Consider the following 16,140-nt stretch of genomic DNA (forward strand, 5'->3'; position numbering starts at 1 on the left):
GCAAATGAGTGTCCCTGGTCTTCAACAATCAGCAATATAATGAATGCAAGCCCGAACAATGGTTGGCCATATTTAGAGGGTCCTTTCACCTTTCAGACCGCCACCACAGGATAACTAAACAACTAATACACAAATTTAACCATTCCCATAAAGGATAAGAGAGACAAAGCCAGAGGCTATTTCTCTAAGATAACTCTACTTAATCTCATATCGTCCTTCTCGAGCGTCTGGGACAAAGTAGTTTCCAATGTCAATGTCAGCAACAGACGTGCCTGCGTTATTTGAGAGAATCCTACAGCAACTGAGACCACCCACGAGCTCGCAGCCTCCTCCTCCTTCTTTCTTCCTCATGTCAAAGCCCAAAGCAAAGCAGCCAAAGCAACCAAAGCCGCCCACCATGGGAAAAGGTCACAAGTACCAGAGAAGCTCAGTATGTCTCCGCTCTGTCTTCAGATGCGTCCTCCGGTTCTGTGTCGCATAGTCATTGAGAGCAACACTGACTGTGTTCGTTTAGAGCGGCGCGCCATTTGGCTCTTCTCATAGGAAGAGGAGCTTCGCATCACGGAACGCGTTGAGTTCCTACAATCCGCACCCAGAGTCAGGCCACTTTGATGGGTGCCCCAATTCGCGTTATGGCTTTGGTCCTCAAGATCCTACTCACCCTCTTCCTCCTCTACCTCCTTCTCATCATCATCCGCATCATCCTCAGCATCCTTCTCACGCTCCTCCTCCTTTCTGGGGCTGGAATGCTCTCCAGGGCCGACCCGCTGGCCATCATGCAGGCAGCCCACCGTTGAGACCGTTTACTACTACCCCTCCGGCCATGCCTTACGACTTTCCGCCTCCTCAGTCGTTTTACCCTCCAGTCCCGTACGCGGTCGAATGGGGATTCGCAGGCTCGTTCAGAAGATCCGCAGACCATGAATATCATGAGTACCAGAATCGCCTGTTTCTAGACGAATATCGGTTCCCCGGTTCCCATCAGGTAAGATGACATTCGTTACTTTAGTATTTTCTAGTGCTAATTGAGCTTTCTCGTTAGGCCTATCAGCCATCTCATGTCGGGACTGATATCCACGCATCACTTGTGAATCCGTGGAGAGGAGAGAATTCATATGAATTGGAAGGAAAGCCTCTGAATCAGTGCGTTCAGCTGCGGGGAGATGCGCCGGAGTTTGTACCAGGCGGAAAACCTGCTGCCAGTGAGGAGTCAGTATCGAAACCGAAGGAGCCCTGCTGGCTTGTTATTAGTAGCTCTTGATAGGCTCTTCGACAAGAATACAGCTCCCTTTTCTGCTATCACCTCGCATCACTTGTCGGTCGGTACCTGATGATTTTGGGCACATTTCGAATGCGCCATTTGCGTGCCTTTTCCCATGTATATTATATTTCATCCGTGGCTTTCGTCTGCAGCTTCGTTAGTTTTCAATCTTCGAATCGTAAATATTTATCGAATGACTGCCATTGTAGTCTAGACTGTAGAACAGCGCAGAAAAAATGTCAGGACCAAACTCTCGGATTCTTCTCGGAGTTCGACCGAAGGCCAAGCTTCCAGCTGAGATTCACCCTGTGGGTCTGACCTGCGTATCCTGCAGCAAGCCTCCACCAGCTCCACCGATCCATTTCTTCGTCGTTCTTTCAGCTGCGCCAGTTCCTGCAGCAGCAGTATTGCTTCCGTGTCTTCGCTACGTTCCTATTGCATCACCGGCACAATGCCTGCTTCGTGGAATACCCGTGATGAGAGAAACCAAGGCCATCGACAGATCTGGTTGCTTATGGCAGTGTAACGGCACAATTGCGAGTGCTCGTCAGGAGCCAAAACTCAGATCACGATCACGATCAACCCCTCCGTGCCGATCGACCCGCCTTGATTTACCCATGGCCTTGGGCGCGCTACGAGCTGCCCGGCTGGCACTGCTGATGATATCAGATGCATGAAGCTCCAGTCTCGCCTCTGGACCCGCGCTTTTTTTGCTTTTCGGCCGGCGATTCGGCGATGAACTTCTCGGATAAAAGGCAAACAAAATAAATCACACGCTAGCGGCGTGTTGAGTATGCCCATGCCACAGGCAGGGGAACTGACGATCGAGGCGCTGAATCTCTCCTTTTCAGGACTTAGCTCAGGGGCGCCTGCTCAGGCCTCTTTAGGCAAACTCAAGCTTCGTTATTGTTATTCGTGGTCGGACCAGGATACCAGGTCACTTATGTCAACTCAGCCTTGGGGCTTCGCAATCCGATTTAAAAGTCGGGTGGTGATTGTTGAGTCGCCGGACCAAAGTGAACTGAAAATCCTTCGACTCCGTCAAGGCCCGAGAGTGGGAGCGCCCGCTTGTTCATGGGCTCCTGGAAATGATCGGCAAACCTGACTCATGCATCCAATAGATCGGCGCACTATCTTTACCCAATCTAGATTCGAGCTATGATGATTTCTCAAATTCCCCTACGGAGGACCCTATGGGGGCCTCGCATGCCAGGGCTGTCGCGCAGCCGAAAGGCTTCCTTTTCGCAGCAAAGCGCCTCATATGCATTCCCACAGCCCACCTGGCGAAAGGCCTATTTATTCAAAGCTATCGCCCATCTGCACTCAATTTAGCTTCCAGCGCTATTGATCTGGCTTCTTCGCCGCTTCACCACCATGGGTTTCCTTCGCCGTGGCTTGGCGTTGCCAGCCCTCCTGCTCTCCCTTTTATCGTCTACCTATGCCTACGATGCAGGTGTGAAGGCGACCGGGAATACGATCTCCTTCCAAGTCAACCTAACATGGGACGATTACGAACCCGCTGGGATTCCCCGAAAGATGATTCTGGCCAACGGCCAGTTCCCAGCCCCGGCCCTGAGGTTGAAGCAAGGGGATGATGTCGAGTTCTTGGTCAACAACGAGATGCCTTTCCCCACCACTGTTCACTTTCACGGTACACTTTCCTCTCCCTTGTGCACATTGGCAGAAGGATTTTAGAAGCTGACACTGTGCACCAGGCGTGGAGCAGCAGGGTACTCCGTGGTCCGATGGAGTCCCCGGTCTTTCGCAAAGGCCCATTCCTCCTGGAGAATCGTTTCTTTACAAGTGGCGAGCAACTAACCATGGAAGCTATTTCTATCACGCTCACAACCGGGGTCAGCAAGAGGATGGGCTTTACGGAGCGATTCATATTCTGTCTGACGAATCCATTGAAAGGCCTTTCGCGTTGATCGCTCAAAGTCAGGAAGACATCCAAGCTATGAAACTCGCCGAAAGCACATCAATTCCTATCATGCTGTCGGATGTGCGCAAACTTACTTCAGAGGAACTCTGGGACGCGGAAAAAGCTATGGGACGTGATGCAGTGTGTGCCAATGCTTTGCTGGTGAATGGCAAAGGGTCCGTGACCTGTCTGGGACAAAAGATTCTTGACCAGTACACCTCCGTTGCGCAGAGGGGCGTTCTGGGCAACCAGAGCTTGACTGACATAGGGTATGATCCAGTTTAGGACAATCATCGTAAAAGCGGGGCCAGTTTATAACTGACTTTTCTATAGATGCCTTCCGCCGAACAACATACTGTCGCAGGGAACTTGGTCACACAACCTCAGCGCCATTCCTCCAACAGTCTTTTCTGGATGTGTTCCGAGCAATGGCCTGTCAGAGCGTTTCTACCCGGACGCTACCAACGCATACGCTAGCTTCGATCTGATCAGTGCTGCGTTCGTTTCCACAATTACCTTTTCAATTGATGAGCACCCCATGTACATCTATGCTGTCGACGGAAACTATATCGAACCTATTAAAGCGGACGGTATCACCATCACCAACGGAGCCAGGTATTCAGTACTAGTGAAGTTGGATAAGCCAAGGGGAGACTACACCGTTCGCGTGGCCAATACCGGCCTCAACCAGATCATGCACGGCACTGCGCTAATGACCTACCACGACGGTAATGGCATACTCCAACAACGCCCGTCAGTTCCTTCAATCGATCTTGTCGGAACCCCTTTAGGAAACCATACCCTTTTGGACGAGACAACGATAGTCCCGTTTGCTCCTCAAGACGTGACCCAGGTAGACGTCGCGCAGACAGTTATCCTGACCCTCGAGCGATACAACGCTTCGTACACCTGGACCATGGGGAACTCAAGCTTCCCCCTTGAGCTAGAGATGGATTCACCGCTCCTCTTCTATCCCCAGACAGGAAGCAAAAACTTTACTCTCGCTACTCACAACGGCACCTGGGTCGACCTGGTCTTCGATGTCGCCAACGCCGTTCAGCCCCCTCACCCAATCCACAAACATTCCAACAAATTCTACGTTCTCGGCTCTGGAAACGGAAAGTGGAATTACACCTCTGTGGCCGAGGCGGCGAAGCATATGCCTGAGAGCTTCAACTTCAAAGCACCTCAAATTCGGGATACCTTTGCGACTCCCCCGGCAGCGACTGGCCCGACCTGGATGGCTATACGGTACCATGTCGTCAACCCTGGAGCATTCCTGCTGCATTGCCATATCCAAATCCACCAGAGCGGAGGTATGGCGCTGGCTTTGCTAGATGGAGTTGACGAGTGGCCTGAGATTCCGAAGGAGTACCAGCTTGTGGAAAGCGAGGAGGAGTCTGAGTTGGAGGACGACGGCTTCTGAAGCAGAGGCTTCATATCCGGTTCTGGTCTGAGCAACAACAACTGTATATAACCCAGATTTGTTTCTGGAATATTTTAATATATTTGTAATAGATCACTCTATTCATGCATTCGCTTGATACTTCTTTAAAGAAATGCTGTACATGTTTTTGTTCCGCGGCTTTAAGGACTTAGAATAACGGGTCCTTCAATTGACTGAAGGAAGCTGGGACGAAATGGAGCGTTCCGCGGTACAAAGAAAATCATCCGCACACTACTACTCCGCTACAGCGGTGAGTTCAGCGGTAACAAATTGCCAGACTAGCAATACCCCTGACCCTGGCCTGGCCCAGCCACCTCCTCAGTCCGGGGTCACCGCTGTTGAGGCGGGGTAACTCGAACAGATCACAGCGCAGTGCGCACGAGTCAGCAGGCGAAAAAGGACAGAGATCGGAGCTCTGATCCAGGACGTAGGCGACTAGCAACTGTCGTGAACCCTTAAGGGAAAGCTCAAGTTCTTAACCTCGGACGTGAGGGGAGTCAGCGCTATCCCCGCACTGGTTAGCGACGTGATTGCGCGTTCGCACTGCTTACCCTTTCCTGCTTCTTCTCTCAATTGCCTGTCTGTGTCGTATTCGCATTCTACTACGATCATCGTATCTACTTTCCACACCGATTCCTTCGGCGGCCCTCGCGCGAAGGCCCCGCCAAAACCGTCTAGGTCAGAATGGTCTTCTGCGGCAAACCGAGTAAAGGCTGCGGCGAATGCAGATCTCGCAAGATCCGTTGCGATCAAGGCCGGCCGAGCTGCTCGCAGTGCGCTAAGGGGAACCGGGCCTGCCCCGGCTACCGGGATGAGCTGTCACTTATGTTTCGGGATGAGAGCCAGCAGGTGGTACGGAAGGCAAAGAATGGCGCCTCGGGAAGACGCACAAAGAAGACGACGGCTGCTTCCAAGAAGAAGGAATCTACTGCCGCCGCGTCCAACAAAAAATCCCCTAGCGTCGTGCCAGAGTCGCACAGCAGCAGCAGCCTCAGTCCGGGCGCATCCTCATATGTCGGTAAAGCGAGTTCGCCAACGCAATCATCGCCATCGGCGCCGTCAGTATACACTGGTAGTGACATCGTTGACTTGAATGATGGCATCGAAGAGGTGAAGCTCATCAACGAGGAACAGCTTCATCTTCAACAACTCGCCAACGAGCCCTGGAATGTACAGCCCTCGTGGCAATTGACTGTGAATGAAGCCGTCAGTTACTTTCTTTGGCATAATGTATGGCCCGGGGAGATGTTTATGGTGAACTTCAAACTCAAGTCGCCGGGGCATCCGAGCGCTACTTTGAGCGAACAGGCGCAAATGGCTGCGCTTGTATCCGTGGGGACTGCCATGATAGCGCGTGTGCGACGAACCCCAGATTTGGATAGCGCTGCTGCGGAGAAGTATGAACTTGCGACTACACTTTTACTGCGGGCTATGTCCAATGAAAAGGAATCCAGAGCCAACGCAACCCTGTCAGCGGTTCTCTTAATGGCTATCTATGAGGTATGCCCTAATCTTGTTTCAGATGAATATGCAATTTAATGACGAATCTAGGTGATTACTAGTCGTTCAATAAAGAGTATCGAAAAGTGGACAATGCATATAATAGGGGCAACCGGGTTACTCCAGTTACGAGGGCCAGAACACCTCCAGAGTGAAGAAGGGCTCAAGCTCTTTGTTCAGTTGAGATTTCAGATTGTATGTGTTGAAGTTTCCACAGAAGTGGACCAAGTTAACAGTGAGAAGATCACCAGCTGTCTTCAGAGAGGAATGCATGTGCCAAAAGATCTCTTGGAATGCAGCAAGATTGCAATGTACTTGCGACCACAGATAGACGCCTACTGCGATCGTCTCATAGTCATAACCGGAAAACTCTCGAACCTTCGGGCGGATCTTATCCGAACCAAGACCTTGACTGACGCGAACGAAACATTGTCCGCTGCATACGCCATTGAAGCAGAATTGTTGGCTTGGGTTGCGGCTGGTCCGCCTGACTTCTTGTACACAACGTACGAGTGCTCCTCGGTTGAGGAATGGGCCAGGATGTTTGGCAACAAACCCTTTCCCTACAATAATCAATACCACGTCTACCGTGATCTTTGGATCTGTCATACTTGGAATCAATATAGGTGTGCACGGATTATTGTCTGTGAGATCATCTTAAGTTGTTTCCGTCGGCTGTCGGCATTTTCTCCGACAATGGCCATGTCCAAGGAGTTACAGAGTCACTGCGCCCGGATCCGCAACGTTACGCGTGAACTGGCTAGCGACATCTGCGCCAGTGCTGCATACCACCTGGGGGTAGAAGGTTCCACTGCATCCGAGCTCACTGTTCCCACGAACTACTGCTACGTCGGCGGAATGCTCCTCCTTTGGCCATTAACGCTTGCCGGAGGCACAGAACCTAGAGATCATCCACTTCGCATGTGGACCCGCGATAGTCTGCGGCTCATCGGGCAAAACATTGGCATCGACCAGGCCTTGGCCCTCATTGATGTTCTAGAAACTGAAGCGGGGGTGTTTGAGGGGCTGGAGGAGACCGACTCTGGCATAATCTTCCCTGCGAGGGGCGATGCAAGCGCTTTCAACCAGGTATTGGTCCCTACGTGGAACATTTAACCATCACATAATAAGTTTTGCTATTGAAAGATACCATTGAGTTGGGACTTGGAACCGGGAGGCTGTGTCTGTGGGTTATGTCATGGGATTGGCGTCGGGCTCGGGCGTATAATGAAATAGTATATAGTCTTGGAGTTGGTATATATTGAACAAGTCACCTTTATTCTGTTGTTTCAAGGTTGATTCCATGTGTCACGAACGATGCTTATTCTACTAGACTGTAGGCACTAGTGGGATGGGTGCAAGGTAAGGCTGATTACTCTGCATGGTCATGGTAGGGCAGGCCGCAGTTTCCGGGCTGCGCCCCGAACACAGCCTCGTACACTTGACCGGGACCAAACCACATTCATTCCGCATCCTTTATCCCTAGAGTTTGTGAAAGAGCTTCTACCATGAACCATGGCTTGAAGCTAGGCAATGCTTCAGACGAAACCAATATTTGAGGAGCCAAACCTCGCCGCAGAATAACGCCTTGGGAGCCTTGCCCGTGACATTAATTGGGTATATAACTTTGCCCAGTGAATGTATGGTAAGCCTAAGGCAGTGAATGCAGTAGTCTAGGTTCCGGATCCAGATTGAGTCAACTGTCCATTGCATAATCACCCAACATATTCACTTACTCTCCTAATGACTCTTCTGAAAAGACCTTTCTCTTCTTCATCTTCCTCGTCCCCGTCCTCTTCCTCTCCATCTCACAACTGCTCTCAGCCATCAGCCCAGAGCAGCAACACAATCATGGGCAACTGTCACTCTTCGCAGGATAACCAGCGCGCGGTCCCTGCCCAGCGCAGATCCGTTGGCTCCAAATCCCTGCACTCCCACGTGCAGTCCGTGGCATCGCCCACTCAGCCCTACCAGGCGCAGAACATCCATCAGCCAAGTCAGGATTCTGGCGTGGACGTCTGGTCACCACCACCCTACTCCAGTACAACAGCTACCACAACCCCTGCGGCACCAGCGAACACATCCAGCTCGACGGGCATCGTCCCCAACGACACCGCATATACTTTCCTCAGCACTTTCGACACTATCTTCCTCGTCGATGACAGCACTAGCATGCGCGGCAAACGCTGGTACGAAGCCGAAAACGCCATCGCCGCCATCGCACCCATCTGCACTCACTATGACGCCGACGGAATAGACATTTACTTCCTCAACCACCGCAACCAGTCCCGCTTCGGATCCGGAGGTGGCAGCACAGGCAGTTACAAGAACGTCACTGACGCCTCGGGTGTCCGCGAGATCTTCAAATCAGTCTCTCCTAGCGGCGCGACGCCAGTCGGAACACGCCTCCATCAGATCCTCAACCCCTACCTGCGTGATCTGAAGAGCCTTACCACCCAGGGTCGCGAGTCGGAGCTCAAGCCCCTCAACATCATAGTCATAACCGACGGGGTGTTCACCGATGACGCGGAAATCGTGATAGTCAACACAGCTAAACAGTTGGATCACCCTGACGTCCAGGCTGTGCCGTGGCAGGTGGGCATCCAGTTTTTCCAGGTTGGTGACGACGAGCCCGCGAGAAGGTACCTGGAGGCATTGGATGATGAGCTCGTCAAGAGGCGGAGTTTGGACGGCATCAGGGACATCGTTGACACGGTGCCTTGGAAGGGGGATAAAGGAACTGTCTTGGACGCGGAGGGAATCCTAAAATGTGTTTTGGGCGCGGTGAATAAGAAGTATGACAAGACGAAGGCTTCACATTGATTTGGTCTTTTCTATTCTTAGCTTACCTCCACTCTTTTCGTTTATGATTTATGGGCGGCGGTCGGATTGTTGTGTTTCATGAAGGCGTTATGAGTTTGCTTTTTTCCAGTGCCTGGTCCCTGATCGGAAAATGTTGCAGTAGGCGCTGGCAGCCTGAAACCATACGGCTGGCTGTCTGGAACTTAAAGCTAGTTAGATAGTTACGGAGTATCCAAACGATTTACTTCAGAGTGACGTTCCGGTTCCTGATCCTCAAACATCCGACACCCGACCCTGAGGTGACACCTGAAACAATAAATTGTTATAGCTCCTTGGTATACTCCCAATGTTATGATCTCACTGGACCGAAGAATTGGCTATTATTTTAGCATCAGCAGTTGCGAACGTGATTGGCAGACTCAATAATATCCTGGTTTGTGGGGGGGGGGGGGGGCAGAGATCTCCGGCCAGTCCGAGCGTCGTTCGTCAGTCTCGGTCTGGTTTGTTTGATGAATAGCTGCAGATACGGCCAATCCTTGGAGAAAAAGAGAGCTCAGTTTCATCTTCAGTTCACTTGGAAACGTCAGCCACGGTGATGGGCATCATGGACTGGACGCAAGGAACAAGCGGATTTGATTGTGATTTCCAGCTCTCCACTGTCAAGTCTGTAAGCGCCCTGCTAGTTTCCCAGACTACGCTTTTTTAGGCTCAGTTTAGCCAGGAACCATGCGCAGCGATCTCGCTATTTCGCTAGCTCCTTTTGCTTCAGCCAGCAGCTCGCGAATGCGATTCATGTTTGGTTCCTGGCCATCGCGCTGTGATGGATCGAGTAAGTCCCCTAACTGAAAACAGCTCTTGGTCTCGCACTGACGAATGACGTTCCCAGTCAAATCACGGCCCACTGAGTCTTTTCCTCTCCGCTGATCGATCCTCTCCGATTTTCCTTCCCCGAATCCGATCGCTGATCAACTTATAACTCGACCTCATCGCTCAACCTGTCGCCCGTGCCACGTATGAACGCCCTCTTGTGTCAATTGTCAACTGTTTCGAAACGTTCCTTCGTCTCCTGCAGCAAGCGCTGGCCTTCATTCTCGTCCTCCAATCGCCTCTTTCCTCCAAGTGTCGTATCCGCAGCGTCGGCGCTTGCAGCAAGCTCTTCGCCCTCATCATTGGCTTTCAGCTCCCTCAGCCTAATATAAGGGCTCTTCAATCTCGTACCCCTGCGTCAGCGCGGCTACTGAAGCGTTGACAGCCCAGAACGCCCGTCTCGATTTTCAGTCTCGGATCGTTCTGGCCCCTTTCGTTGGTGTTTGTTGTTATTTTGGTCTTGACTGGAACGGTCGGAAAGTGCGCTGTCGCGGTCCTATATCTGCGCTCGGCCGCGCCTGGGGGCTGAGTTTCTTTTGGCAGTTCTCTACAGATTCCAAAGCTCGCTCATTTTGGCAAGGCTGGCTTTCTAGCCGTCAAAGCGTTCTTTTCTTTTTCCTTTCTTCTATCTTTTCCTTTCGTTTCATTCGCTCTCTTCCGGGCTGGTCTTGGAAAGACAACACTCCTTTGGTGTTGGTTGATACAGCGATTGCGATTGCGCTGGGTTCGCTCTTTATACTCGCGCTGAATTACGCCCTCTTGAGTCTCTGATAACGGGTTACTTCGACTCTGCATTTCTTTATTGCGGAATCGGTCTGCGCCATGACTTCTACTACCTTGATGACGTTCTTGCTGTGAGTGCGCTTGGCTTACCAGGATTGGAATGCTGCTAACGACTCTTGGTATAGCTGCACGAGTCCAAACGTCCGCTCAGTGAAATTGCTGGGCTCCTGGGATAACTTTGCGAAACCATATGTAATGGAAAGGGATAAGCGTGTCGGTGCTGGTCATTGGCGAGGATGTCATACATTCACCAACATAACTTGCGATGGAATGGTGCACAACACCATTCCTGCGCGCTCTGGGGGCCTTAAGATGGGGGGCACCTACTGGTACTATGTTAGTATTCCAGACCTCGCGCTCAAACGCAATGATCTAATAACATTCCTAGTATCTGCTGGATGACGATGTCGAGCACTACAACGAAGCCGAACCGATGACGACACACTGCCCATTTCTGCCGGGCCAACCTGTTAATGTCCTTCAAGTTCCCATTATTCTTCCAGACACGAATCCGACGCGGGCGAGGAGTCCAAGCGCTCAGAAACCAGTGCGAACCATGAATCCAGACGACAAATACATGAATCCTCGGGAGCCGCCAAAGCCCAAGCTTCGTCTCCGTACCTCTCCACCTCTGCTACAGACGCCGACCCCGAATTGGTCTTTCAGTACTTCTCCGCTTGGAGCCATCACCAACCGTGGCGCATCCCAGCCCGTCCACGCCACGCAGAAAGTCAAGCACTCTCGGATTGAGGAAAAGGTTTCGCGTTCTGTGTCTCCGCCTAGGTCTAAAGGTCTACGCGCCGCTTTTCGTCAATGGAACGGCTCTACGCCGAATATCTCACCAAAGATTGAACAAGATGAAGTCTTCGTACAACAAGCTGGTGTACACACGCACCTACGCCCCCCGGTCGATGATCGTCATCATGCCAGAAGTCAGTCAAATGATAGCTACATACGCTCTCCATCTATTGGACATGTGCCTGAGCTCGGTGCTAGCCCAAGCCTCCCATTCCGGCGTCCTGTATCTGCGGGAACCCACGACTCGGTATCCCTCTCTATTCAAGAACGGCGCGCATTGAATGCGAACTCTCCGGATGGCTCTACACCCAAAAATCCCTTGACTCTGCGGCCGAAGCAGCCGTGGGTTCCTCCCAGCAATGCCGGCCATCCCATCCGTTCACCTTCTATGAGAAGGCCTCTTTCTACTCCATCCACGCCTTCTATGTTCAGACGGCCATCTGGCGACTTATCGTCCCCGAAAGAATCTATGACACCAACCCCGATAGCGGTTGTGAATAAGAGGCTTCCCACCCTGCCGAACTCTCCCTCGTCCGTCATGGACGAGGCCCTGCGTGAACTTGAAGAGAAAGAACGAGCATTGGATATGGAGGCCCTTGCGAGCCACTTTTCTGACTTCACCGAAACTGAATCTATCGATGGCGATGGCGATAGACCCTGCGAGAAGAGCCGTTTCTCGGAATGGAGCACTGATACTGATATTATCTCGCCAGAGTCGATAACGTCCTCCTCCACTTTCAATGAGAAGCGGGACTCTCCAGCCATTCCAGCAATTGGGTTCTCAGAGCTATCTGATACCTCCACTGATGTCGCATCCAGCGATCCGAACACCCCACACCTAACTGTGGGCTCAAAATCCCCCGCTCAGCTTGAGGACTCTCCACGAGTGGATTTCTCCATCCCTCGTCTCTCAATCGCGCTATCTCCTTCAGACCTGAACATCCCAGGTTTGTATATCAACGAGGAAGACGAGGACCTCCTCGAAAGCAACCCCAAGCGTCACGCGGCGTTCTTTGAAGCCATGGAGCTGAAAGGCCTTGGCTTAACAAGCCCTCCCGCGTCTACCCTTCGATTTCCTGAAAGCGTCCAAGACGTGAGGTCCGAGAGAAGCATTACGCCTACAGACGACCCTGGTCGGTACAGCATGCTCCTCTCTCAGTCTGCGACGATGCAGGAGATGATTGATGAGTTAAGCTACTTGAAGAACATGATTCAATCTGGAGCAGCGCCAGATCTGTCTGAAAATTTGCATTGATATATTTTTATTTTGGGTTAGCATGGTGAGCGTAATAGGAATGGTTTCATAGCACAGCGATGAAGCGATTGTTTTTATATATATTTGTAACTTTAGTCGATGGATATCCCTTTAATCAATGGAATAAATTCATGAAGACTATCTTCCTGAACACTTCTTTATCCCTATCATCACTAACATCCAACAAAGTATAGCTTCTCGGTAGACCAATGTAAATTAAACAATCGATAGGGCTTTCCAGTTGTGGACGGAATGGTAGGCTCGTAGAGACTCACCCGCCGCCAAGAATCCATTCCCACACCCGTCCAAGTCACGTTCCTCAAACAACAACAGGACCAGAAGAATAAACCCGCGCATCTTCGCATCCGCGCCTGTATTAACTCTAAAATATATGATGGACTAAAGAATACTGCGTCTCAAGATGGCTCAAGATGATTCTCCGATCCAGCCACAACTCACACCCGTCGGGGAGAAATCGCTGCCAGCAAAATGCAAATCCGACATGGTCACATATTGTCCGTCAATGGACCTCATTGCCTTGGTCACTGAGGATGAAGAACTCCACGTCTTTCGTTTGAACGGTCAAAAGGTCTTTGGGGGATCTTACAAGGGCGACCCCTACCTAGACGAGGATGACGGGAGCGGCGAGATCCGGGCTGTGCGGTGGAAGAACAACGGTACATTACCAAATAACCCTTGATCTAACGATATAATCGCAAGGCTGACTTAGACTCAAAAGGCCATCTCCTGGCTGTCGCGTGCGCGGATTCCACTGTCCGCGTCATAAGCGCGTATAGCGGGAAAATCGCCCACCATTACCCTGCACATGGTGAGAGTGGAGAGCAGAGCCTCAAAGTAACCTGCCTAGGCTGGGGGGTGAACTTTACCGATAGCAAGGTTGCGAGGCGTCAGCTGCATGAGGCTGCGGGCCAACTCTCTGTTGATGATCTCCTGTCGTTGGATATGCAGCCTTCCAAGGCTGCGGCTCTGCTTAAGGCTGACTTGCCGAGGGAGCTGGCGCTGCTGGATATCGAGAGCTCGTTGCCGAGGCTGAGTACCTTGCCGTCCACGGGGAGCGAGTAAGTTCTTACTACCTTTGTTTATGGAGAGGGTGGTTTCTTTTACTGACGACATGATAGCGACGATGTCTTTAGCTCTCGGGCGTCTATCGATGCGATCTTTCACTCCTCGCAGAAAGCTACGAGCGGTGCAGTGGATGTTCTGCTTGTCGGTTTTGAGGACGGTACTGTCCATCTACGAATCTTTGATTGCTTTGAGATCGGCTCCGTGCGGTTTACTTCCCCCGAGCCCTGTACTATTCTTCAGCATGCATCTTGTCCGCTCAGCTCAACACATGCTCTAGTTGCATCGTCCGGAAGCAACTTGCGCCTCCTTACGCTTGATCTGCGGTTCATTACGCGCTCTGGCCGGTACTTGTCGCTTCTTGCGCACAAGACGACGCAGCTCCAGAGTCTACTTCGGTATATTTGTCAGGTACAAAGGCAGATTGAGATGGAATGGAAGAATGCGCAGGAATTACCGGCAAGGTACATGCGCAGTGTCAACCAAGATCTGGAGGAGAAGTGTCACTGTGATTTTGTCACTGCGGCCTATCATTTGGTTGTCACGGGGGATTGCTTTGAGCCTATGAGGGAGTTCCTTGTGGATATTCTTGGGGAGCGAGTATGTTTTCCTGTTTCCTTATGTTTGCGTTTTGAGACTAACATGGTACAGGGACATAAAAGATGGGAGAAAGCCGTAGCGACTGGCTACGAGATCGTCCGACGGCTGACGCACGAGTGCCTTCTTCCCGCTCTAGAGCGATGCGAAGTTCTTCTTAGCCGGCTCATTGGTCTCTCGAAGTTCCAGAAATTGAGCGAGGTCCTTGGCCTTGAAACTTCAGATCTGAACGCCATCGTTGAGACGCTCGATTGCCTTCATCTTCTAGCCCATCACATCATCATAAGCACCAACGAAGAGCTGACGCAATTCCATGCATTTTCGAGATGGATTCGTCATCAGATCGATATGCTTAGTGCAGAGCCCATGTCTCAGACGCTCGAAGAACTCATGGAGAAAACCGATCTGGTTGAATATCCACTGACCCTGAAGTACATCCGAGGTGCCTTGACCAAGAGCTCGTTACGGAATTATATTCAGCAGTTACCCATAATAGGATTCCCAAGGCCTCCAGTTTCCTCGGACGACAAATGGGCCCCTACCAAGGGAGATAACCGGTCGTTCTACGATATGTTCAAGAGATTGCTGGACCGACAGAGCCAAGCAGCTGATGATGCGGAGCCTGCAGAACTTCCAAAGCTCAATAACCTTACCAAAAGCCTGGGGCTGCAGTTCGAAAAGGTCTTTAGTCAGATTGCAGTAACGCAGAAGCGAGGCATATTGCATCGATCACCGCTCACCTTGCACCGGGATTGTGATCAGACGGTTTTCGACTCAACGATGCGCTACGAAGACGTCGGAAGAGAGCAACTGAGCGTGATATATGTTGCTTCAAGGCTGGCGACGTCAAAGCACCGGGTCTACATCTATCGAGTGGTCCTGGACTTGGAAAATGGCGTCAGCTCAACCCGAGAAGCCCGGGTAGGAGTAGTCAACTTCCATTATGGTATGATCCGTCAGGTGCAGTTCGCCGAAGGCGATAATTTGATGGTACTATGGTCAAATAACGGTACGTGATGTCTCCATGCCTTATCGGGCTTGCATTGTGGTTCTAACTCTGTCTGGCTACCAGTTGGAGCCTCATACATCGTTCAACTTCCATTCCAACCACCGCCGCATGAATATCCACTAGGTGTCGCCTATCAATTTACGATTAATTACCACGACGTCCACCACGTTGACGCTGTCAAGGAGATGACAGACATTGATATCCAGTCTTCCCAACTAGTCAAGCATCAGTTCGCACCGAAAGCCCGACCTGTGAGATTCGAAGTGAATGGACGTCAGGGCCGAAGAGCGATATGTGTGCTGTACGCAGGGGCGCTACGGTACGAAGTTTTAGATCTTGATGCTGAGGTGGGAGACGACGAAGAAGAAGAGGATGGGGATGAATAGTACGCTAATGACATATTTTACTGCACGAATCAAATCGTCAGATTAAAACTAATAATAATGGGATGGAAAACTTTTTCTTCGATTGAAGTTCCAATGGATTCTCTGGCGGCCTTGTGGGCCGTTGCCAGGGCATATCTGCTAGAGAGTGGGATGGTTCTTCAAGTGGTAAAATCACAACAAGCAAACTGGGTATCGGAAAATTTTCTCCAAACAAGCAGCGAGCGAGTCGTATGGAGGGAATCTGCTCCTTGCCCCGCTTCCGCCCTCAGGCAGCAGCTGATACATCCAGGATCTACTTCTTGATTAGACGACGTGTAACTACAGGGTCGGAATTCAGGCCCCGGTTGGAGTTTGATAACTATATTTTTTGACTTCCTTAGAGGTATTCAGGTTGAAAGAGGGCAATATTCTGTGAAGAGCCAGCTCGTGAG

General features: G+C 51.2%; 6 protein-coding genes across 6 annotated transcripts; all 6 read left to right on the forward strand.

The window, feature by feature from the left end:
- Positions 1-668: 668 nt before the first annotated feature.
- Positions 669-1,455, forward strand: BDW74DRAFT_143921 (uncharacterized protein). Its single transcript, XM_073722939.1, has 2 exons — positions 669-985; positions 1,043-1,455. The coding sequence occupies exons 1-2, from the start codon at positions 824-826 to the stop codon at positions 1,259-1,261; spliced, it is 381 nt and encodes a 126-aa protein (XP_073588597.1). The 5' UTR covers positions 669-823; the 3' UTR covers positions 1,262-1,455.
- Positions 1,456-2,635: 1,180 nt separating this feature from the next.
- Positions 2,636-4,705, forward strand: BDW74DRAFT_186268 (multicopper oxidase; the record flags this gene model as incomplete). The annotated part of the gene is made up of 3 exons (XM_073731229.1): positions 2,636-2,912; positions 2,977-3,451; positions 3,516-4,705. 3 exons carry the CDS (start codon positions 2,636-2,638, stop codon positions 4,606-4,608), a joined length of 1,845 nt encoding a protein of 614 aa, XP_073588598.1. The 3' UTR covers positions 4,609-4,705.
- A 172-nt stretch (positions 4,706-4,877) lies between these two features.
- On the forward strand, positions 4,878-7,411 carry BDW74DRAFT_45096 (Zn(II)2Cys6 transcription factor). Its single transcript, XM_073732835.1, has 3 exons — positions 4,878-6,129; positions 6,181-6,324; positions 6,373-7,411. Exons 1-3 carry the CDS (start codon positions 5,314-5,316, stop codon positions 7,243-7,245), a joined length of 1,833 nt encoding a protein of 610 aa, XP_073588599.1. The 5' UTR covers positions 4,878-5,313; the 3' UTR covers positions 7,246-7,411.
- Positions 7,412-7,490: 79 nt separating this feature from the next.
- Positions 7,491-9,277, forward strand: BDW74DRAFT_143927 (uncharacterized protein). Its single transcript, XM_073722940.1, has one exon. It carries the CDS (start codon positions 7,873-7,875, stop codon positions 8,950-8,952), a length of 1,080 nt encoding a protein of 359 aa, XP_073588600.1. The 5' UTR covers positions 7,491-7,872; the 3' UTR covers positions 8,953-9,277.
- Positions 9,278-10,620: 1,343 nt separating this feature from the next.
- Positions 10,621-12,634, forward strand: BDW74DRAFT_173358 (uncharacterized protein; the record flags this gene model as incomplete). The annotated part of the gene is made up of 3 exons (XM_073727777.1): positions 10,621-10,652; positions 10,707-10,917; positions 10,970-12,634. 3 exons carry the CDS (start codon positions 10,621-10,623, stop codon positions 12,632-12,634), a joined length of 1,908 nt encoding a protein of 635 aa, XP_073588601.1.
- Positions 12,635-13,055: 421 nt separating this feature from the next.
- BDW74DRAFT_165214 (putative anaphase-promoting complex component Cut20/Apc4) lies at positions 13,056-15,709 on the forward strand (the record flags this gene model as incomplete). The annotated part of the gene is made up of 5 exons (XM_073726390.1): positions 13,056-13,311; positions 13,365-13,713; positions 13,774-14,317; positions 14,369-15,323; positions 15,387-15,709. The coding sequence occupies 5 exons, from the start codon at positions 13,056-13,058 to the stop codon at positions 15,707-15,709; spliced, it is 2,427 nt and encodes an 808-aa protein (XP_073588602.1).
- Positions 15,710-16,140: the final 431 nt, after the last annotated feature.

The sequence above is a fragment of the Aspergillus multicolor genome (assembly GCF_047715735.1).
Source record: "Aspergillus multicolor strain CBS 133.54 unplaced genomic scaffold BDW74scaffold_2, whole genome shotgun sequence".
Classification (NCBI taxonomy): domain Eukaryota; kingdom Fungi; phylum Ascomycota; class Eurotiomycetes; order Eurotiales; family Aspergillaceae; genus Aspergillus; species Aspergillus multicolor.